General features: G+C 39.6%; 1 protein-coding gene across 1 annotated transcript in view; it reads right to left on the bottom strand.

The window, feature by feature from the left end:
- Positions 1 to 1,237: 1,237 nt before the first annotated feature.
- The window catches only part of LRRC1 (leucine rich repeat containing 1), a 66,810-nt gene continuing 43,507 nt past the window's right edge, over positions 1,238 to 24,540 (bottom strand). Inside the window, exons 7-15 of the mRNA XM_009879838.1 lie at positions 23,279 to 23,342; positions 22,454 to 22,528; positions 20,523 to 20,667; positions 17,540 to 17,658; positions 16,377 to 16,460; positions 7,125 to 7,240; positions 6,060 to 6,232; positions 4,378 to 4,514; positions 1,238 to 2,473 (exon numbers count right to left, since the gene is read on the bottom strand). Of these exons, the coding sequence (XP_009878140.1) occupies positions 2,315 to 2,473; positions 4,378 to 4,514; positions 6,060 to 6,232; positions 7,125 to 7,240; positions 16,377 to 16,460; positions 17,540 to 17,658; positions 20,523 to 20,667; positions 22,454 to 22,528; positions 23,279 to 23,342 (1,072 nt within the window). The 3' untranslated portion in view covers positions 1,238 to 2,314. The remainder of the gene's footprint in view (positions 2,474 to 4,377; positions 4,515 to 6,059; positions 6,233 to 7,124; positions 7,241 to 16,376; positions 16,461 to 17,539; positions 17,659 to 20,522; positions 20,668 to 22,453; positions 22,529 to 23,278; positions 23,343 to 24,540) is intronic.

The following is a 24,540-nucleotide window of genomic DNA, read 5'->3' as shown; positions in this document are numbered from 1 at the left end:
GGTGGCACGTTAGGCAAAGCCCAAATCAGGCTTTACACATTCATTTCATCTAGCTGATGGGGCTCTCCTGTTTATGTCTGGAGCAGATGCTGGGAAGAAAAAAAACAAAACAAAACAAAAAAACAACCCAAACAAAAAAAAAAAACCAACCAAGCAAACCACAGCCTCCAAATGAAAAACTGTCATCACAAAGCTCAGACTCTGCTGCCTTTGGCTTTGGTCTGTCTTTTTTAGGAACTCCTTTTAATCTCAAATGGGTTTGCTGAGGTTTACTTGGACTCCGGGTACAGCCTCCTACGTTTTTAAACTTTTGTTATGTCAATCCCAGTAAGTACTTTAAAGAGAAAATTCTACCTAAGGTTGGAGTCAATTGTACCAAAACTTCATTTTCTTTCTGGTTTTATTTTAAAAGCAGTTTGCCAAGAACAACAAGCAGAGCTCTGCCTTACGAAGAATGAAATTGTGCTACCCCAGAACTAACCTAACACTTATCAACCTGCAGCAGCTCCTGCAAAGAGGAGACCATGCCCCAAAGCTTAAATGAGGATCTTTGGGATGAGAAGAAATCACAAAAATGAATGTATTTTGCTAGGACAGATCTGAATATTTGGAGATGGCCTGCCATACCCACTTGTCCAATATCAAAAAGAAAGCAGTGCCTTTTTTTTTTTAAAAAAAAAAAAAAAGCTTCAAATCGAAGTTAAATTACAAAATTATCACAGATTGCAGTTACTAATTTTAACACAGAAGTTATTATGACTTCCCGGATTTCCTCCTTTCCCATCTTCTCCCAGAAACCCTCATACCACCAACACTTACTGTAAGAAATGTTCAGCAAAAGAAGGGACATGGTTAGCTGTACATGAAGTGTCAAGTCTTTAATTTTGTTGAAATTTGGGTTCATTGCATTAGGTCACACTAAATATGTCAAATCTCTGCTCTGAAGTCAGACTGCTCAAGTCCCCGCGCTTAACAAGTCAGCAGTCTTTGTTAGCTCATGGCACACAGAGAACTCAGAGACACCAAAATCAATCTTTAGGAGCCTTTTGCAAAATTGTTATTTACTGAATTCAACTTGGTTAATACTTACCTTTATAAACAAACCAGAATCCACAGACTTAATAAAACTGAAATCAGCATTGGCCCACTGGAAGTGCAACACAGTAACAATGATAGTAAACTGCAGTATTAATTCATACATCCTTTAATTGCTATTTTAATGATACAATAAATCTACTGAAGCTTTTAAAGATTATTTTTTTATTATGGTTTTATATATTTATATAAAACCACCAAAGCACTTTAAAGAATCATGCTTTCTTGTGTAATACATAAAACTAGTTTCATACTGTGCTTCTGAAAGTCTATCGTGCTGTTTTTCAAGTTATTTTACAGATGGCACATTTAAAAAAAAAAAAAAAGAACGGAAGCATGAATTTCTAGTGACTGCAATGCAACACAGCATCCAAACCAAGATGTTTCATTACAACTAAGTTAAAGTGTGAGTGCATTATGTAATAAACAATAGCAGTTTGGTCATTTTAATCTTAATTCTGCTTACAACAAAACTAACATTTGTGCTTCACGACCTAAAATCCCATGATATAAACATAAGTTCTCTGTTGTAAAAATCCCAACAAATTAATGTTTGAAAAGAAAAACATATCTAAAACAGGAGACCAAGTTTCAATCTACTCACTTTCCTCAAGAATTGTTATATTTAAGACTAATATGACATACAGGACACAATAAGGCACAATGGGTGGTACAAACAAATGAATACAGTTGTCCACGAAATCGTTCTCTTCCACAAATACTAAAATATGTACCGCTCAAGATAATTTTTCTCTTAAAAATGAAATACATCATTTTGTTATGAAAGTCCTATACAAAAATTTAAAATTTACACCATCTGAGCTGCCAAAAAAATAAAAAAGTGTATCAATTTTCCACAAAACTATATTTCTCACCAGCACATCCAGCCACTGGGAAAAAGATACCCCAGCACTCTGGAAAAGAAAAGCATTATTCCCCCTGTGTTTAAGACAAAAATATTGTATTCTGCATACAGTAGTGTATTATACTTAAAAAAGCCTAGCACTATTAAAATTACAATATTGATTTGGAAATTCTTGGTTCACTGCCTGGATGAAATAAGGCACTTTCTTCCAGTGGGCAGCACTTTTCACATACATGAAGATGATGAATCAGGTTCTGGTTAAAAACAAAAAGGGGCTCAGTGAGGTCCCAGAAGACGACAGGAACGTTTCAACAGCAGGGGAAGACACAGGAGGTAAAACCTGGAGATGAAACTCTACACAGAAGTGGTCACTCTGTCAATGGCATTATTGACCTCGTTTTTGTTTGAATCCAGTCCTTTAGCAGCATTCATATCATTCCGTAAATTCTCCACTGTCTTTTTCATGTTCTTTAATTCTCCAGGGTGTGGAGTGGCTCGCCTTAGAAGTGTTCTCTAAAAATAAACAGTGCAATAAGTGGTTTTGCCTTGTCTCTTTGAAAAACAACATACACTTTCAAGGCTTTAGCATTCACATACCAAATATTAGGTATTGACTTTTTTCTCTTTTTCCCCCCTTTGCCTTTTCTAACTACGATGCTCTATGTTGAACATTAATTTCATAGCTGCTTGTTTATGAAGACAGTGAAAGAGGTTTTAAGAACTGTCTAGGAGCAAATTTTTTCCTCTCTTGACCTACTAATCTGAAAGCCACTCAAGTGAAGTACAATTACAAGTTAAGATATGAAGATTCCTTCATATATATAGTTGGGGATTATTTTTTCCCCCCAAGCCATCCAAGTGATTTAAGATCACATTTCAAACAGAAAACATTCAGCTGGTTTTGAAAGAATCCCACAAGATCTCTTTACACTGTCAAAATGTTTGTGTGGAGCTCTGTACATCTTCCAGCCCCACCACACAGTTTGGCTCTCCTGTCAATTGAGAACAAATATCTGAAGAAGAGGCAGCATTTCTCTCCCATCTTAGACACAAGAACGTCTAACATCATTGTGCTGAAACCTCTACAAGGAAAACAAAATTTATGAAAACCCCAGCTACCATCCAGAGTAGAGACCAACAGAACACCAAGAATAATTGCACAAATATGTATCAGTATAATACATACATATGTGCAATTACTTTTCACTGGTATAAACGTAAACTGGGCAGATTACAGCAGAATTGATGACCCACAAATAGGTGCATTGGTCAAGACTGCTTTGGAAATCTGCCCTTCCTCCTCCCCAGTAGGATTGTAAACTTCTTTTTCCCCTAAAAAGGTTCTTGCCTCAAGTTAAGCTGTAATACCACGACTGAAAGCAGTTATCATTAACACCTGAGCCCTCATTATTGTATGGACATCCTCTGGTTGGCACAGTGGTTAAGAAGCATCCTTCTGAACTCCCTTATCAGGCAGTCTACAAACCACACTTGGCAGAGACATTTAGTTTCTGCTGCTTTCGATTAAGAAACCGCCTTACTTGAAAAACTAAATGTTCATTTCCCTACTAACGAAGAATTGTTACAGCCACTTCTTAAAGTAAGACCATGTTTCTAGTGTGCTACAGTCCAGAAAGTGCCCTGAAGTATCTCAAGCTGAGCTCTAATAAGGACCACCCACAAGTTTTTAGAGCATCAGAGAAGCACACTGAAAATCAGATTGAAGTAGTCTTAATCTTTACAAAGAGCTTTAACTGCTAATGAAAGCTAGTAAAGCTACAGATCACATTGCATTTTGATCTTCAGGACATGCAGAGCCGAACTTAATGGAGAGGTCTTATAAGTACAGTGACAGGTGTTCCCACATCCTTTGTTTAAGTGGGAAACTAATGATCAACATTCTTGTTGTTTATGGACACTATGGTTGTTTCAATGCAAATGGTGGAGGAAAAAAAAAAAGAAGTAGCAAAGAGAGAGGGGAAAAAAAGAGATTGGAAATAGAAATTAGAGAGACAAACAAGGCAAACTTAATGGAGACACATGCCAGGGTGCTGCAGTCCTAAATTATACCCTCCATACTGGCAGGCAGTAAAGCTTCACAGATGCAGGGAAAGATTGTATCTTGTTTCTGGAAATAAAGCATCCTGAGCAGACACAGAAAAACAAAGCAAAACAAAGACTGTCCAGCATCATAAAATGAAAGTTATATTCAAAGTAGGAAAAAAAAAAAAAAAAAAAGAGCATTTTAAGTCAGAGTGAAAAGCTTCAGCAGTACACATGAACAGTTTCTGCTACAAACATATGCAAAAAGCATGCAGTCACAGCTGAAATATTTGCAGCAAGACAGCTCAGATACTTTTACACTTTTGTGTTAAAGTCACAGTGTCTGCAGGGATCCAGAGGCTTGGAAAACATACCATTTCATTATCGTCTTCATCTTTTTCATCTTCTAAGAAGCGAATTGCACTGACTCTGTTCACTGCCCGCTCGTTCCATGTTTCATCTGACATTTCATTTACCAAACTCTCCAGTGCACCACATCGTGGTAGGTTATCTGTTAGAACAGCAAAACATAACTAAAGATTCACAGCAAGTTGAAAACATCCAGGTGCTGTATTGTTAAAAACTGCAATATCCAACCAATCACTCATCTGAGATTTACAATTGGCTTTTTCTTTTTTTTTGATAGAAAACAAAACTTGCATTAATTTTCTGTTATCAAGTACACACAATAAACAGTTTCTGTATAAAAGAGAAATTTCTGCACTTGGACTGTTTCAGGTTTGTGGCAGTTTTAGAGTACTGATTATATAATTTAATACACTTGCCACCAGACATGCTTTTTTCCCCCGACCGTGGCTGCCATCTGACATTAGCCATTTCCCTAAATGGCATTCCATAACGCAGGATCATTGCTTTCACTGACCTCATCCTTTTAGTATTGCTAGCCATACACATCCAACAATCTAAATTCCGAGGCTTCTACCCTTGACGCCATGAGATTCGTTTGGACAGGAGGAAATCTGATTTCTAGTAGTGAGGCCTTTAGAGAAAGTCAGTCTGCCTCAGCTACTCTTCTTGAGCTAGCTTAATCTTCTCTAAATGTAGAGGAGTTAATTAATTTACTTATTTTAATTCTTAATGCAATTTGCATTCTTCAAATCCAGAAGCTGACGCAAAACAGCCACTTCTACACTTCTTCTGCTTTAATGGTTTCCATTTGCTCCAGTTGCAAAGTATTCCAAGAGTGGAATTAATCTAGATAAGTCTGGGTACCTACGATACAGATATCTACAGCTGAGCTTTTCTCTTCCGGCCCGCTTTGTACTCAGTGGAGAAGAATCCACGTGATTTCTTTTAAAAGTCTATTCTTGGATGGGATAAATTACTCTCCAGTGATTACAGCAAAAGTTTAAATATTAGCTCAGATGAATCCCCTTGAATGTTCACACATCGCTTATAAAAGCTCGAGGACAAAAAACATCCAGAAGTTACTGGAGCAGCAACCCAGCCAACGGTGAAAAAGAGTTTATGGTTCCACCTGACCCAGAGGCAAGTTTCAGCACAAAAGGTAAAAGCAACTTATACTGCAATTCTACACGTGTTAAAGAACATAATAAAGTTACTGTACAGTATCTTTGCTTGAAAGAAAATTAGCTTGCTAAAAACTAAAATGACTACTGTTTATTAGTAGCTATGCAATTATTTTTCTGCTAAAGAGATTGTAGATGGAAAGCCACCAATTTTCACTACATATATATGTATTTAAGATGTATAATCAATGGACACAAATATGGACAACTACTACTTGGCCCACTGGTAAGCCTCAGAACAATGATATCATCAAGAATTCTTCTTCCAGGTCTATATTTTATTTATTGTCATTTTATTTTCAATAACACTCACAGCCATGTTTTTCAACTGTTCTGAAAACTAGCATGACTACAAAAAGAAGTGTAAAAGTTAAAATTCAACCAGAACTTTGCCACTTTGCTCATTAGAGCTTATGCATGCTTTACAACCTTTATGGAACAGACAACACAGTAAACAAAGATGAAGTACTTCTACACATAATGAAAAACTGTCTCCAGGCACTCACCTTGGCAACCAGGCTCAGAAGGCATTTGAGGAAGTAATACACATGTTAAAATCTTCTCTCCTGTTTCAGGGTCTGTGTCAGTCTGAAACGTCAGCAAAGGTTGGGACTGGTTATCGGACAACCACAAAGCTTTCAGCTTTAAGGTAGTCAGTGAGAGGGGAAGATACGTCAACCTAGTTCAAAAAAGAAAAGTAAAAAAGTCAAGGCAATCTCCAGGAGATTTAATAAATAGTCAGGAAGTTGACTCTTAAGTATATATCCCTGAGTTGGAATAAACAGCATTGCAGTGTTCATCAACTCCAACCACTCCATTCTTTTCAAAAGAATCTGCAGCTTAACTTTATACCATAATTCTCTGTAGCTGTGAGTAACAGATAAAACCACGCTGAGCTCTTTCTACTGCAGTAAAACACCCTGGAAGGCAGACAGCTGCTTCTGCTCTGGAGCCTTATATATAAACAATTGCCAGAACACAAATATGTCAGTGCCCATGAGACAATTATATTGCATAGATGAGATGCCATTTGCTTTTCCTGTTTTTTGCCCCCCATTTAACTTCCTACTAAGCAACTGAACTCATTTGCTGCTTTACGCTTCAATCCACTCCTTTTTGCATTTTAATGTCTGAAGCGTATCAACTAAGATTCATGAGAAGCCACAAAGTGGAAGTGGCATTATTTGTTACTTGCACTCTATCTCTAACATAAGAAATTCAGTATGAGTGTTACCTGACATTAAGGCTGGTAGTTTCAGCTGAAGCTCTACCAAACTGCCTAGATTCTCAGTTTTAATTAAGAAATCCAGAGGTTTGTTTGTTTGTTGTTTTTTTTTTTTAAATCCTATCTTTTCCACAGAGTCAAAGCAATTCAGAAAATGTACTCACAACAACATACAATTTATGCTTGGGGAAAAAGGAGAAGACTACTTTGACAATTCCAACAGTAACACTAACATAAAAGTCGTAACTGTTTTTTTGTTACTTCATTCTCAGATGTAGTGTCTTTCGTTGTTAGAAAGAATTAAGTAAATCCAGCAAAAGAAAGCGACAATACAAAAATCTCCTACCTGTTTCCAGCAACATCCAGGACATGAAGTTCAGCGGCTTGTGAAATTTCAGAGGGAATTCGAGATAATCTGTTGTCACGTACAGAAAAGACGTTAAGACTGCAGCACCCCCCAATCTATATTAGAGAAGAGAGGGGGAAAAAAAAAAGAAAAAGTCTGGTTTTGTTGCAGTACGATAGTATAAACAAAGGCATGCAGTACGGGTCACGTAATATGTCATAGCGCATTCAAGTTATGATGCCTGCCAGACACTTCACCCAGACGTACAGACTGCAAACAAGTGTCAGCTTAAAAGAAGCCTGACCTGAAGCGAGTCTGTTGGAGCAGTTTCTTGAATATCTGTATCCGCAAAAAATGTATATCTTTACAAACAGGTCAGGTTCTAGCTACCCTGTAGAGCCTTCCACGCCAGGCAGAGATCAGTAACCGCACAGATGGCACTGTGTAGACAACGCCCACAAAAAATACTAGCTTTAATTTTCAACTTTTTCTAGCTCTATGTTTGACATATTAATTCTTTCTTTCCTCGTAGTAACTTTAGATACAAGCAAATGCAATGGGCTTTAGGCAGGGCAAAATGCTAAATACATCAATCAAGAGTCCACAGAGAGTAATGAAGTGTTCACAAAAAGTAGATGACTTTATGAGTAACACCTTTGATGCCATGTTTTATTAGGAGCATCTAATTTCAAGATCATTCCCAATTTAGTCTAATATCCTCTGTCTCTACCAGTTTATCTGAACGTATTCCAAAGCTAATTTTCAGGTGCAGAAGATGGGATTTTTGAGTCTTTACCTTTGATGCAAAATATAGATATTTTAAGGGTCATATTTTCAGTAAAAAAGAAACCCTCTACATCTGATTAAAAAACTCTCATTCCACCTTTTTGTTCCCAGATGGCAATTACTACTCCTATAAACACTGAGATTATTAGTTTTAGCAACTTGAAAGCTGCTTCAAGTAACTCTTTGTTCCTATTCACAAAGGAAACTTACCTTTGTTTGCTTATCATACAGAGCTTCAAAAAGCACTGCTATTTGTTTGCCAGTTCCAAAACTCACCATGAGAAGGGGAAAAAAAAAAAAAAAAAGTGTTTCTTCTCCTACTTATTAGAAGCCAAATATCCCAACACCTTTTGAAGCTTTCAGGTTAAGCGGACTTAGAACCTAACCACAGAAAGCATACCTACTGAAAGATCTCAATTCAAAAATTAGAGGACTTCTATAGTCACACACACACACAAGAAGGTTCTTCTGTCACAACACAGCCAACATGTCACTACACCTTGGTCAGGAGTCCCCAGATCTGAGCTGAAATTATTTGTGTGCTGTAATTGTCAGTTCTGTCTTTGCAAAATCCACAATTCAGTCCAAACCCAAGTTTGAGATTGCAGAAAAATACCACAAAAGCTTTTCTGTGAGTCAAAGTAAAAATTACGTCGACTTAACTTATACTATTGACCAAGAAAAAAAGCCATTTTTGAAAGGATGCAACTGTGACTGAGAAAATAAAACAAACAAATAGAGCACTTATACCCCACTCACCTTCCTTTGTGTCATAAATACATGTTAATGGAAGAACACAGCAATCAGCTGCTCAAGGCTTCTGATTCACAAGCTATTCACAGTGCACAGTTACAGCACAGCATCCTCTTGACAAAACAAAATCTGGGATGGTTTCCCTTAAATCACTGCACTTTAAGATGCAGCTATTTCAGAAGAGTGTCAGCTGTCCCATCCCTGAGTGTACGCTAGGAGCAGCAACCTTCTTGGCCATTTTGGCTTGTGAATCAAAGCCTTTAGAAACCAGTGCTCAAATTGCAAGCAAATATTTCTTAGTACAATAACTCCACTATTCACTTTAAAATGTGTATAGATTGTTAAACAATGTGCCTCGACACATTCAGAGAATACAGTTCCATATAGGAAAACAATTTTTAAAAACAACAAAACCCAACATATATATATATATATATATACACACACATTAAGTGTCTACTTGGTGTATCTATCATGAGGAGCTGTGAAAAGCAAGAGAGAGAACTAGTGAATGCTGATGAGCTGGCAAGTGATGCCCTAACTGACACAAAGTGTTCACTTGTCCATGAATGAAGTTTGTGTTATTCAGTCTTGGAGTATGGAGATCCAAACAGTTTAGCCAAACAAAGTAAAGCCATGCAGCCCTGATGAGACCAAAACTTCTATACTTTTGACAATGGAAAAATGCAGCAGTGGAACCGGCCGGCCTGAATCATCATGCATTTAAAGCAGTTTAATGAAAGGTAACAGTAGAACCGTGGACTGAATAATACTTACAGGGTTATCAATTTACCTGACCCATAATTTTCCAAGCGGCTAACAATCAAGAAAATACAAGAGATGTTCAATTTATTTTTCTTTATCCATACTGGACAAGAGCATGCCAACAACTGGGAGACAGAACATACATTCTTCTACTGCCAAAGACGGATAGAACTCCTAAGTTATTTGAACTTCAATTATTTTAACTTTGCTCTATCAGTCAATAGGCAATTGTTCAAAGGTGTTGTTTCGTTCAGAGGTAGTGAAGACTTTTTTTTTTTTTTTTTAACAGGGTAGTGGGGGAGATAACAGACAGCTACTGGGTTTTTTTTTTATGAAACTGTTTTTGGAAAATGCAGGCAGCATCTAACAAGCAGCATCGGGTGAGATATCACACAGGGAAAAAAAGACAAGCTGACAGTTCGACAAAAAACTAAGATCTTTGTCATTTCAAAAAAAGATGGTACCCATCCAGCAGTACAGAAAGACATCAGGTCCAATGTTTGAAAACCTAAACATGAAGTGGTACCACTGAGGCAAAGTGCACAAATTAAACAGCATGCTGAAAGAAAAACATCGTTGTGACCACCAGGAAGTAATACGGTATCCGAACGCCGCTGGTTTGGCTGAGAGTCATTAACCGACAAAGAGCCATGCTTTCCAAGGGTTTGATCACATGCTTACAACAGACTTTGCCAAACCACCACATAGGCACCAAGTACACACTTGAGACCACAAGCCCATTTAACGGTTAAGCACACAGTTCATTTCGAGCACAGACTTCCATTAATGGGGACAAGCGTGCTTAGTTCCAGGCACATGAGTAACTGTTCCAAAGACTGGGGGCTTAAAGAAGTCCTCACGTTCTTCTGTAGTGAGCTACACATCAGGAAAAGGTTTCAAATGAGTTGTGCACGTCTAAGTCATACTCCTGAGATTTATTTCATTCTAGCAACTTTAATTTAATGGTTAGTCACTTGTCTCATCACACCATCTCCAAAGAACAGTCAGCCTAGATTTTAAAAAAAACAAACTAACACCACCAAAAACAAAACCACAAAAACAAAACCCACACATCAGTCAGGCAGAAAATGATCATTACTACAAAGTGCGAGTTTTGAGATCACTGATTTTGCAGTAAAGTCTGAACAAAACTGCTTATTTGTATTCAGGTGAACTTACTTCAGAGGATGAGCACCACTAGAACCCCTCTGGGTTCTACACAAAACTCTACCCTTAGGAGGACTTTTTTTGCTCTTTTCTTCTGTCTCAGTCTAAGGCTCATCTTTCTAACAGCTTCCTTGTTCTGGAGAAGCAGTAAGACTTGGGCATACATCACAGAACGGTCAGGGTTGGAAGGGACCTCTGGAGATCATCTAGTCCAACCCCAATCCTACACAGAGAGGATGTGTCATGGTTTGGGCTGCGAGAACTCCCCTCTATATTCGGATCACGACCAGCATTCACCACTTCAGCCTCCTGCTTTTTTGCCATCCACATACCCGCTGCCAGTCCACCTCAAAACAGTCCTCCAGAACTGCAAGTCTTATCACACCACTTCTCTGCTGATGTTTCTCATGACTCCTCCTCTCTCCTGTAGACAGACTGTTGTTTTGACACCTGCATCAGTTGTGTATTTTTGGTCACCTGACATTTCCTATGCTTCTCTGTTGCGATAACTGGGTGGTTGCGATTTGACTTTTCTTGCTGATGACACCGTTGCAGCTTTCTGGAGGTAAACCCAAGAAAAGTGTGCAGATTCATCCCTCTCCGCCCATTTAGATCCCTCCCAAAAACTCCTTTTTGGCCCCTCTCTTGAGCCCAGCTCTCAGATAAGTCATTCATCACCACAGACCAAATTTCACTGATTACGATGGCGCATCCTCACATTCTTGGTGCTCTAAAGCCAAAACACAAATTAAAGTTGGGAAACTTAGAAGACCTTCAGGTTACATCAGCTGAATAACATCTTTTGATCTCAGCATCTGTTAACTGCTCAAAAGCTATAAATCAATTCTGTTGTCCTTTACTAGTTAGCATCTTTCATACAGGTAGAAACAATGCAAAAAGAAAAAAAAAGACACTATGACAAATACTACCATGATTATTCTTCAGCATGTGACTAAAATCCTGTGATACATCTCTTATTCAACTCCCAATGCAGCTGTCAGCATCAAGAACTCTCACTAGGTTTATACAACTGATAAATATATTGGGAACTTAAACACAGTTCCTATTGTGTTGTAAAATCTTTTCCAGGGTGTAATAACCAAATTTCTGTTTGGATTCAAAGTAAATAAAGTCAGAATTTTCCTTGGTCCCAGATACAATAGATTAATTCTTTAATTGCAAGAACAGAATACATTTAGAGGTGGAAGAAACTGCTCAATTCACTATTATTAGCTATTATTCAGTTATTATTAACTTTAAATTGGCTAGGAAAACCTTTGGCAAACTCACTGCAACACCCCCTGCACCACCGGTGAATAGTATGGGAGGAGGAGAGCAGTATTACTTCTCTGCCCTCTGACTCAAGACAAGTTTTCCTGCATTTTTCCTTAGCACCTTTTTTCCCTTTTACTGCCAAAAAACCCCTTGCAGTTTTACCTACTGTAGTAATAATTCTCACAATATACCTCAGAGCCAGGAAGGACCCATTACCAGACCTCTGCAGGTTGTAGAGACTCATTAACAAAAGCACATGAACTGGAAAACATTCCAAGGAGGTTATTTATGCAAGTGCCAAAAACAACACACCAGTTTCACCAGCGTTCCAGTGCCAGGGTTGGATTTCAATACCAAAGAGTCACCAGGCAGGTCTTTCAAGTTTAAGGGGAAAAACATTTGTAACTATGAACAGGTTTAGACATTCTCAGTTCTTGCTGAAGTCTGTTTCACCACTCAGTTCAGTGAGAGAGGGTTCGAGCTGCAAGATGAGATGCTGAAGATGGAATCTGTCAGTGACTCAAGTCTTGGTCAGACATTCAGCCGTTCCATGTTTTACCTTATACACGAGCACCAGATACAGAAGAACCTTTGAACCAGGAAACTTTCAAGGGGTATTTGCACACAAACTCCGCAATAATCCCAAGTCAAGAAATCTTACACCAAAAGATAGAGACCGGTTTTACCAGTGTGCACTGAAACAATCTGGTAATGTAATGGTTTGATAGGTTGACCCCAAATCCAATCCTAGTAAACCGCTAACAAAATAAAAAAAAAAACACCCCTCCAAACAACCCCCTCCCCCAAACCAGCAAAAAACCCCCATACCACCACAAAAAAAGCTAGAACTCATAGGTTATCTCACCAGATTATACTACAGCAGGCATATCATTTCTGCCATCGTATCTATAAAAGCTCTCTTTGCTACACGAATAATTCTGAAGGGATGGACAGAGACACCAGCTGGTAGGTGTGATATTGGTTACAGGTACTCTCTCCCTAGTAGAGTTCCATTTTTTCTATCCATGTAACCAGACTACATGTTTTTGTCCCTCTCCACAGAAACCAGTAAAGGCCTGTCCCACACCCATTTCTCAGTAAGGGTGAAGACCACAAATGCACAGGTGTTCTAGCGCTCTGTGAGGCAGAGAAAGAACAAGAGAAAGCAGGAAGGAAAAGAGGGGGAAGATACCAACCATGAATCTCTGCAGTGCCTACTCTACTTCTGCATCTGGCTCTGCTGCTGCGAAGGGGGAACCAGCGTACAAGTACTAATGCTGACTGACGTGCAAAGGTCTGAGACCCCAATCTTCGCCATACTATCTCAGGAGACATCTTAAGCCATACACAGCAGGCAGGGTGTTCAAAATCACTGCTGTCAGAAGCTCGTGCCTGGCTTTAAATACTAATTAGTCAGTTTGAGATGAAAATAAATAGATCTCACTGTCAAGCAGAACCTTCCAACAGACAGAAAAACAGTGACACATTTTTCAGTTTTCCTTAAGTACTCTATCAATGCATTTGTATTATTTTTTTTCCAAGTCAGTAATGATGAGAAGGAAAATGAAAACTGAGTATTTCAACAGGACACCAAATTGTTCCTGCCATCCAAAGGGAAACTCAACATGGGAAACTCATGGGATCTTTATCATTATCAGCCCCTGAAGCTGCTCCTGTGGATGTTTTGCGTAACAGCAAACACTACTCGTGATACCTGTGCACTGTTTATGCAGAACATTTTTCTTTGAGAGCTATGGAATGTGACTCTTCACTGAATTCCTCTGAATTTTAACCAGAAAACTTGTACTACAGAAATGTTCATGTTTGGTTTAAAGCAAAAAGCTACTGGTTAAGAAAAGTACTACACAAAAAAAAAAAAAAAAAATTGCAGCTCCAGGACCAGACAAAACACGAGCAGAGAGCAGTAGATTTTTTTCGGTTTTCGAAACTAGCATTTCAACATTGTTAGAAGGTCATCTAAAGACTTTGAGGGAAAAGTGTTTTATTGCACAGCTGAAGCACAAGGAAATGAAACCGAAACCTGAAAAATTGAAACTGAAAAGTCTCGTTAGCTAGACAGTAGGTTCTGCAATACATGCATAAACAGTATTTTTGAGACAAACCATTGCATCAGTTGTTTATGCTTTCTATTTATTACTGTTACCACCTGGGAATTCACATCCACCGTTCTACAGGGTGGATATGACTCTCCAGCCTTCCTTTAAAAATAAAAAATAAAAGAATTTTAAAAATCCACAGAGCAAAACATACTTCAATGAAACATTCTGGAATTCTCACACTAACATATTTTCAAAGTGTTTGCTCTGATGACAAAGACGGATAGGTGGGGAGACCTTTACAGGAAAATAAAGAAGTCCGTTTCAGAGAAGTGGATGCCAAGGAGTTCCGTTTCCTCTGTTTCTCTGCCAAACTCCCAAGGAACCACCCTCTCCCATCTTTATTTCCAGGACTGTCTACAACTCCTCAGCTCACCTCATTCCAGATACCACCTTCCATTTCCTCATTATCCACCTTCTCCAAACACAGATTCATCCCTGACTTTATCCCACCCCCTGTGCAGGTGCCCCCTCCCCTCTGTCCCACATGCACTAATGTTCTCCACACATGTTCTTCTTCACTTCACCCTTTGATATCCCCAACTTCTTCACTGACTGAGCAACGCTTTCCACCTCCGAAACCCATTTCTGGTTCCCAGTCTCCAGTTTCTTGTCCAGCATCAATCCCTTTATTGTTCTGCACCGAGCCCTTGATTCTGTTATTCCTCCCAGAAAGACACATTCCATATTCACCCTGCTTTACCTGCTTCTGAAGCAGAGCCTTCTCCTCTCACCTGCTCCTGACCCTGCTCCTTCCAAGCCACACTGCTCACCCTCACGCATCATCTCCAATACCATGAACTTCATTAACTAAGAAAAGTGCTCATACACTACATAAGCTATTAATGGTCGTTCTGGAAATAAAGTGTATCAGTAAAACTTTACACACTACAACAAACTCAGAATATTTCTGCTTGAAGGTGGACTAGACACAAAATTGTACGAGTCTCAAGTACAAATAGTTTAGGATACGTGTAATGTATTAATTTAAGATCTTTGTAAAGATGTGGGAAGTCTTCTGCTGAATGAGCACAAGATCAAAACTGCCATCATATCCCAACCAAGAAACATGGTTTTCCCAAGGTCCTGCCTCTTGCTACCATTTATGCAACCCGTCCGAATATGCCCTCTGCAATTTTCTGTTCAGAACCAGCATCACCTCTGCAGAGGAGACACTGTCCTCCTGCAGTAGTCACATCTTCTCTTCCCTCCCTCACCTTCCTCTCCCATCAAACACACACTTACAAGCCAGTCTGTAAAGGAGCAATAAGGGCTATCACGGATCCCGGATCAGGTGACCGACCTGTCGCAGCTCAGACATGGGCCATCGGAATTGTTGCTGCCAGCGCCACAGCAGCATCCTTTGCCCCTGCTCAATCCCTCCTCTGCAGACCATTGGCTCTGCCCCATCTCCCGGTTCCCAACCACTTTGCTTCCTCCTCACACCTTCTCCTCCAGCTGTCCAAGCTCCGTAAGTAAGCAGGCCTGAGCACGAGTGTGCGCTCACTCCTCTCAAGTCCCATTCATCTGCTGCCACTTGTTCCTGAAGTGCCTGAAAGTGGTGAACAAATCTTATGACCTCAGAGTCACTTGTTCGAAACAGATCGGAAAATGAAGGGGAAGCACTACCTGGGTAAAAAATTAGAGAGAATCAGTAGCTCAAACAGAACCAACTCGCAGTCCCGTGCTCCAGTCATGGGATGCTGCTTCCCCCGATCTCTTTCCAGAATTTACTGCTGAACTAAACTAGTAAGGCCTTCGTTATATTTAGTTTCACAACAGAAAGTCTAGCCTCATTTCATTCTATATACTGTTACGATACACATGAAGTCCTAGTGATCATAGCTATAAGATTTGAGTTATCAGTGGCCTTGGTCATATCAGGTCCTCATATTTAAAGGCAAAAGTAGTCCTGAGAGCTCCAAAACAAAAAAGGCTGTCAAAACAGTCTCCAAATCATTTTTCAGAATATAAAACTTTCCCTTTGCTATTGCTCACAAGAGTGAGGTAAGAAAGACTCCATCAGTATTTTTACACTATATGCAGAAGAGGCATATTGATGGCCAAATGTATTCACTCTAACAGAACTGCCAGTCTTCAAAGAGTGCTGGACCTGACACCCACACTGGGAATGACTAGTTACAAGCTAATTAGATCCAAGCCTTCTTGTTCAGCTGCAAAGACATTTTGCACTTCCAAGCCACCAAATCACCACAGCTGCTGTTCAGATTTATTCTGTTCACATCTAATGAACAAGTTTCTGGTTGTGATCAGTTTGGGAAGAATACCCAGTGGATCAAAGCTGCCTGCTACTTCTTGTAGGCATTTGAAATCAAGAGTCTTCTGTTTGTGTAATCACATCTGTGTGAGTTAATTATGCAAAACTTACCTCTTTGGGCAAAGATGTTAATTTGTTTCTATCGGCATTCAAATTGTTCAGCTTCTTTAGTTTTCCAATGCTCTTCGGCAATGACTGCACCAACAAAAACAAAAAAGAATTTGTAAATTCACAGAGTCACAACAGAACTGATTTCACTTTAAAATTAATTAATTTTAAGAGACTCAATAGACTTATTCATAGATTTAACAGATTATTTATTTAATTTAATACAATTTATTTAATATAGTAGAATTAATAGACTGATCCATTTTCAAAATTGGAGTGTAGTTAACCCTCATTACCACCAGGCCTTCCAAAGGAGATCCAAGGTTTTATCTTGCAGAAGAAATGTCCGGGAATGTCAGTTTCTAACACAAATTCACTTCAGAGTTATCTCTGCACTAAGATTACAGATGCACAGCAGCTGTTACCAGAAGCACGTATGCAGAATGCCCATGTTACCTAACTTTAGGCTCCCTAAATAGCTAATCGAGGCAAGCTTCTAACTTAGGTGCTATGAACTGACCCCTGGAGAGGCATCATTCCAAGAGGCTTAAGCTCCGAACTCAACCAAGCACCAACCCAACTTAAGAAATGCTCACGCCTAGATTTTTGTAAACACTTCTACTCTAAGTGTCAGTGTCACATGAAGGCGGTTTCAAAATAATGGAAGGAGACACCTAATGGAAGGAAGTCTGAGATTTTATTTTAATTGACCCCATGCCATATTTAATACTTGGCTGGAGCAGATGAGCAGAGTAAGGAACAGTAAAACAGCAGCTCTGCAGTGTTCCAGGCTTCTATTCAGTTCCAGCAAGTTCGATCCAGATAATGCACAACAAAAATTCACAACAATGCAACGCAGCACAAACTCCACATTAAAAACACAACAAAGTAAGTGAAACCTGCACTCCAGGTGCTACGATTCCCTTACCGGTCATGAAAGATTCAAGAGTGAATATGTAATTGCATAGTCCTTTGGAAGGGAGGATTGCTACCACGCACAACTTGATCTTCAGCATTCATTTAACAAGTTAGAAATAAGATGCATTTAAAAAGAAACTCTCTACTTAGCGGTAGCAATGGTGAGCAGCCTTATGAGCTAAGTGATTCAGCACTTAGCAGGAGATCTTATTACCGCCAGTCACTTGAGCAGCCATGACCATGCTTACCTGCAGTTGGTTTTCTGTTAGAACTAATTCAGTAAGGCTTTCGCAGTCTCCAATTGAATCTGTTAGTTGAATAAGTTTGTTCTGATCAACCTTCAAAATGGAGAGCCTCCTCAATTTGCCTGGACAGAAAGAACACCACATTTGTTTAGCTTAGTAGGCTCCGATACCTGCCTTAATTACAAAAAATCATTCTGCTGCAAAACTTTTAGAAATCTTTTAACACAACGAAATACTTTTTTTTCATGTAAAACAAAGAATCCAAGCACTGCTTCACTTGCTGCTTGCACTATTTTTGCAAGTTTATAACATCACTGAATTAATATTAAACATATATTTATATCCAGCATTTAAGCATATTGCAAAGTCTACCCAAAGGCCTACAAACAGGATAAAATTATCTATTTTTTTCCCCTCAATTATAAATGTTTATTAATAAAGAAGTGTTCAGAAGATCACCTATGCCTACACAGCCACAGTAAGAAGGGCTTGCACTGAAGTGACAGCCCAAACCCAAACAGGATTGAGGTCTCTTTGTCCTAATATAGAACCCAGTTAGTCGGACATGAAACCCAAGTTTATTTTTTGGAACAGAAATCAAACTCCTTTGAAGGCCTTCTCCGCAGGAAGGACAAAACACTATTCCAGAGCAGAAAGCTCACCTTTTTCTGCTTCTTTGTACCATAATGGTCTTTAGTGCAAAGCAGAGCTGACCCAGGCAGAGCCCAAGGCAGAGAATTCAGGAGACACCACTAGGTGCTGACACCTCCCTGCCCACCCCCACATGGTCCAAAATAGCTGTAACAGGCTGGAACATCAAATTCGCTGATGATGCTAAATCATGAAGAGATGACTGATATACAGAAAGATGGCAACCCAAACAGAAACCCGAGGTTCAGCGAGGAAGAGTGCAGAGCTCCACACGTGGGTGGAATAAACCCATGCACCAGCACAGGCTGGGAAGTGATGGGCTGTACAGGAGCTCTGCTGGAAAGGACCTGGGGGCTATGGTGGGCACCAGGTGGAATATAAACTAGCAGTGAGTTCTCACTGGAAATAAAGTAAACACTGGATGGACTGTATTAGGAGAATTACAGCCAGCAGATCAATAGAAATTACTATATCTCATTTACTTGGCACCAGTGAGGCCATACCTGTAAAATCATGCTCAGTTTCATGTCCTGTCCTGTCTTCCCCTCCCTGACTCCCCAGTTCAAGTGAGATACTGATGGGGGTCCAGCACAAAGCTATCATGATGACCAGGGCACAAGTGAGCTGAGGGTCAGAGCTGTCTTTGTTGACTCCAGCAAAGAAGCAGCCAAGGAGGCATCCAGGAACAGCCCACAACTACTTGAAGGGCCGTTACAGAGATGGCAGAGCCAAATTCTTCTCTGCAGTGGCAGGCAATACAGCAATGGCCACAAATTGAAGCAAGGGAGGTCCCAGCTGGACATGAGAAGAAGCTTCCTCACTGGGAGGTGGTGCAGCACTGAAACAGGCTGGCCAGGGATGCTGGAGCCACCTCCATTAGGGGCTTTAGAGACTTGGTAGACCTGATCTGCTGGCGAGAGCCCTGCTTCAAGGGCTCCACAGATCCACCAATCCAACCAGGGATTCGGTGATCAGCTGAGCTCCTCCCAGAAGCTTCCACAGAAACCAGTGACATTCACTTCAACCACAATACCAGATTTTCTCCTTTTTGCATAGTAAGTTCCAATATTAGACAAAAGGAGTAAGTGCTGTAGCCCTACCCAATTTTCAAAACACAAGTAAGCTATTATATTCAGATAAGTAGCAATTTTTTTTTTTTTCCTTGGTAACAAAAATCACATCCAGAAAATGTTACAAAACACACGTGCAAACAAGGCCTGGCCAGAAACAGCCTGGCCCTTTGCAATCGCCTTCCCCGGCAAAAGACCTCCATTTATCAGGCTTCTCAAGAAGCAGCAGCTCCTCTTGTTCACCAGCTGGTGTTACAGACGAGCTCCCCTCCGTCAGGCTGCGTGGGCTGCAGCCTTTCAGAAGGTACAGCTCCATTCCTGATGTACAACAACTGTACTGGTCAGAGAGGGCTGCTACAACTCTCTACCAAACCCACACTAGTTAACTATAGGACCCACAATAATCACCCCGCTCCCCCAAGTACAACTTCTAGAAAAAAATTTATCTTTTCTTAGGCTCATACAGAGGCAAGGGGAAGGTCCGGCCATCCTTTTCCATATTTCTGGTTAAACCACATTCACAAGTCCTCCTTCCCCTACACCTTTATTTAAAAAAAAAAAAAAGTCCTGGCAAGGAGAAGGCACGCTTTTGCAACATGAAACTCTCCAGAAAAACAGCTGATGAGTCTGAGAGAAACAATGCCTTGCTGACTACTTGTCACAACTACTGCAGGGGTACAAACATCTATGTTAAAAAAAGCACTGGTAATGCTTCGGAAAACATTCCTCAGTTATTAAACCTCTTTTAAAGGGTCAGACACAGCAAGGCTGTAGTTTGGACCCTCAAGGGTGAGGAGCAACGGGGTGAAGCTGGAACAGCCTTCCACTGGGTTCAGTATAGGAATAATCACATTGTCCAACTGAAGATAATTACGCATCCCCACTAAAAAGGAAGTCTTTTGTAGTGATACTGTCAGTCAGTCTTATCAAGTGACCTACAGCATGTTACAAGCTAGAATTTTACAATGTTAAAGAGTTACGATGGTGACGTGGACACAGTAGGAACAGAGAGGATATATTAACTTTTATTTTGTTTGGGTAGGTATCAAGTGAAGGCCAAAAAAGGATTACAAGATAGTCATTATGCAGACAATTAAAATGTGAAATTAGAGCTATGCATTTCATACTAAGCAAAAAAAAAAAAAGCTGAGACAAGCTCAAGCTCATCTCTTGCACAAAAAGACTTCAAAAGACTTGAAAACAAATCACTTCCAATTTACCGTGGATTAAATGGTTCTGTGTGATAGCATTCATCTGGTACTTACCAATGCCATCAGGTAAGACCTGAAGTAAATTCTGAGAAACAAGCAAGTCTGTTAAAGAAGTCAGACCACTAATTTCTTCAGGAAGGCATTCCAATTTATTTTCAGAAACATCCAGACAAAGCAGGTTCTTCAGGTTTCCTACTTCCTGCGATACAAGACAAAAAATTTAAGTCATGCCCAAACACGTAAGGAAGCAATTTGAAAAATGTACCATTGCAATGAAAATCCAGAAAGAAAAACTATTCTCTGTATGACCTCTAAATTGGCCATTCTTTGTATGACCTCTAAATGAAAAAAAAAAAAAAAAAAAATTGTATTTTACATATGATAAACCAGCCAAGTGATTCAGTCACAGTTTTTTGTTCTATTAAGGCTGGCTTCAGTAGTCAGACAAGGTATGCTGAGCACACCCAGGCAAGCACCAGCCAAAACTGGAGTTTTCCTCCAGTCAAGACTGCAAAATTGTTTTTTCAGAACTACAGATTATCAGCTTTCACGTAATTAAAGTCTGCCCCTCCCAATTAACCCTAGGCAAATTAGGATTAGTTTCTCCTGGCTGATACAGCAACATGCCATGACATCTAGGGATTTCATATCTTCACATCTCCCAACTGCAACAAATGTAGAAATAGGAATTGGGAGTGTTGCTCTAGCAAGTAAATTTGAACTGCCAACTTATACTGCCATCACCTACAATTATTAATGAATAATTTTTTTACAATGGTAATCTGCCAATTAGCTTAAAAGTCTGACAGAGAAATACCTTTGTCCCGATTAGCCATCGGAGAACCCTCCCATTCCTCATATACACAGACACCCCTATACAGGCTCTGCAATAGTTCTCATTTTAGTCATCCAAATCATCTCTCGGAGAACAGAACAGCTGTGGCAGAAGTGTGCTTTACTTTTACATACATGAAATTTTCACACAGTGACAGCCTTGATCCTAACTCACAAGATCAGTTCTTTTATTTTGTTAGTGTTTGTCTCTCAAGAGGATCTTTCATTAAACACCAACACACACACATCCCTTATCCTACAAGTTCATCTTTTGGACATTAGACAAAATACACAGTAATGGCCAGCTTCAATAAAAGCAGTTGCTGAAGTCACACTTGACCTTTTATGAATGATTATCAGTGTTTAACTACATCTATTTAAAAAATTATTGGGCCAAGCCAACAACAACAAACCCAACAAAGTCCACTAAACTGTAACTGATTTCCAGGTTACGCTGTTGACAATGAGATCAATACAGCAAATAACTGCAAAGTGCATGAGGAACAGGGGAAAACAGGATTTAACTTGGCTCTAAGGGAAAAATAGGGAAATGAAACCATCCTACATGTTATCACAGTTCTTAAGAACGGGAATTTAGAGTACTGTAAGCTTTAAATGCAAAGGCCCCTCATCCCATGACTGATGTCAGATGGGGGATTTGCCTGCATAAATCAAAATTTCTATTTATGGCAACAGTTCTATCACTGTATTTCTCCCAAACACTGTATTTGAATGGAAGAAGGTGACTGCAAAAAAACCAACGACTCATCCTCAAAATTGTCAAAACTGCAACTTAGACACATACAACAGGGGAGAGTTAGTTCAGCCAATTAGTGGTTCCCTTGATCATTGGGCCAGGACTGTAAACAGAGGATGTGTCATCCTATAAACTGAACAATGTGCCTATCAGGAAACAATTCCTTTGCCAAAATGTTTAAAAGAAAATGTGCGAAAACATATGATATGATATGATATGATATGCAATCCTTCGCAGAGGAAATTAAGAGAAAATCCTTAGCCATCCAAGACCAAACCCAAGCAAAGTGAACTGAGAAAACTATTCAATTTTAGACAACCTCCCTTTAGGCATGAATGAAAAGGTTTTCTTTTAAAAGCATCTTCAAAACAGTATCAGTGGAGCTCATCTTTACCTGAGGTATTTCGGCTAATTGGTTTCCATCCAACCAGAGGTCTTTAAGATTGAAAAGTGCACCAATTGTTTCTGGCTATAACATAAAAAGTAATAATGTTAAGTAATCAGGAGCTTCAAGTAAAAACCGAATGGCCACCTCATAATTACAGTCTGAGTAAACCAATCCTTACGCTGAGCATTATTTAGAAGTACCACAGTTAAATGCAGCAAGGGTGACTGTAAGCATTTGGGAACTCCATCATACAAATTAATTGCTATAGTTTAACAAGCTACCATACTTCACCTGACATGCACTAACAAATTGCATGCACACTCTTAATCCACTGCAAATTCAACATATAATTGAGTCAGCTTTAGGGTGATGACAGATATCTTTTGGTAGATATATCTGCCACACAACCCTCAACAGTTTGCCTCAGCCCTTTCCCAAAGATTCCTACTCCCACCCTGGAAATAGCTGAGCTTTCATCTGTGCTCAGCTTGTCCAGCTCCCTGAAGAAGCCCATGAGTTCAACGTAACTGCAAGTGCAGATAAGAGTTTCTGCCCTTCTTCTACTCCTTTTTCTTTCCATAGAAAAGATCTGTGCAGCACTCCTATTTTGTAGAGATCAGCTGCAGTTTTTTGGGTGAAGTAATACCGTACTGAACAAGACTAAGCAGATACGGGAAGTACCAACTCATTGCTAAAATTCATCTGTACATATAAAAAGACTCTCCCTCCATACATTTTTCTTTCTTCAATTTTGGACATCCTACAACCTATTAAATCTAAATGATGCGTAAAACAAGACCAACGTGCACTTTCAGTGGCATGTTCTCTTACCAAGTGATAAAGTTCATTGTTTCCTAAATCAAGTTCTTCTAGTCGCTGCAGCTGGGCAAGTGATCTGTGAGATGAGATAAGTCAAAACAAAACCACATCAGACTAAACCAACAGAAACCCCATGTATTTGAATGAGCTCATTTTACTGAAACTCATACTTCAAATTACAACATATCGTAGACAGTTATTTTACTGCGCGTAGGCTCTTTGCAGTAGTATCTTACTGAAAAAATAATTTGGTTTGTCAGTATTACTGTATGCCCTTGAAACTTAAAACTTAGTATAGCAAATTAAATCGTTATTTTTTATTTTAGCCATCAGTCCCTTGGGGTGGACAATGCCATAGAGTTTAGCACTGTTGGCTAGATTTATTTTTAGGGGAAATTTACAGTTACGCATCTGGACAAAAATTCCCCATAGTGACCACATGTAACAGCATGACTCAAGACTCAGTAAATCCATAATTTATCTTCTCAACATGATCTATCCATTTCTGAAGTATTTCAGGTTGGATTTGAGGCTGCAAACAGAGGGAAGCCCAAAAGGATGTAAATGTAGTTCTCTGTACATTCTCTTTCTACTTCAAAAGCAGTCTGTTGTAGAGCTTTTGCTTAACTTCCCCAAAGCCGCAGTAGCAAAAAAGCCACTGAGACTCATCAGCTACATTACTGACAGAATTTTCCAGGAGCAATAAAACTGTCAGCATTTGTGATAGCTTCATTCTGACACTGCACGGCAAAACTTAGCTCGCAATTCCTATCTTCTGGCCACTGACATTTAAAGTGCCTTATGGCTCACTGCTATAAAGAGCCACAACCACAGTACGGTGTAGATTGACAAGGAAAAAGGACCCCAAAGCAACTAGGGAACAGATTCTGATTAAAATAGGTTAAATCTATTACAGTATCTATTAGATTATCTAAACAAACAGAACAGGAGTCACCAAAACTCTTGCAAGAAGCAGCCATGTAGTGAAGGAAGCAAACTCCTTCACTAGAGAAAAAAAGAGGCAGCCAAAAAGGATCCCCAAATTGTAAGATACCCAATTAATCTTACAAAAGACCACTGATTCCTCTGCCACAATGCAGACAGCATAGAAGACACTTCCCCCCCGCCCCCCCCTTCCCAAAACCACCGTGGGTGGAGTCAGACTTCAGACATCAGCCGGCCTAATTTGTCACCAAGGCTTTGATCTCTAGGTTTTGGAAGCTTTTGGTTCTTGAGCCCCCAGCACAAACACTTATTTAAATGTTGTGAAGGTC

This window comes from Charadrius vociferus, unplaced genomic scaffold (assembly GCF_000708025.1).
Source record: "Charadrius vociferus isolate BGI_N301 unplaced genomic scaffold, ASM70802v2 scaffold342, whole genome shotgun sequence".
NCBI classification, from domain to species: domain Eukaryota; kingdom Metazoa; phylum Chordata; class Aves; order Charadriiformes; family Charadriidae; genus Charadrius; species Charadrius vociferus.
This window is presented reverse-complemented; position numbering and strand designations above follow the sequence as displayed.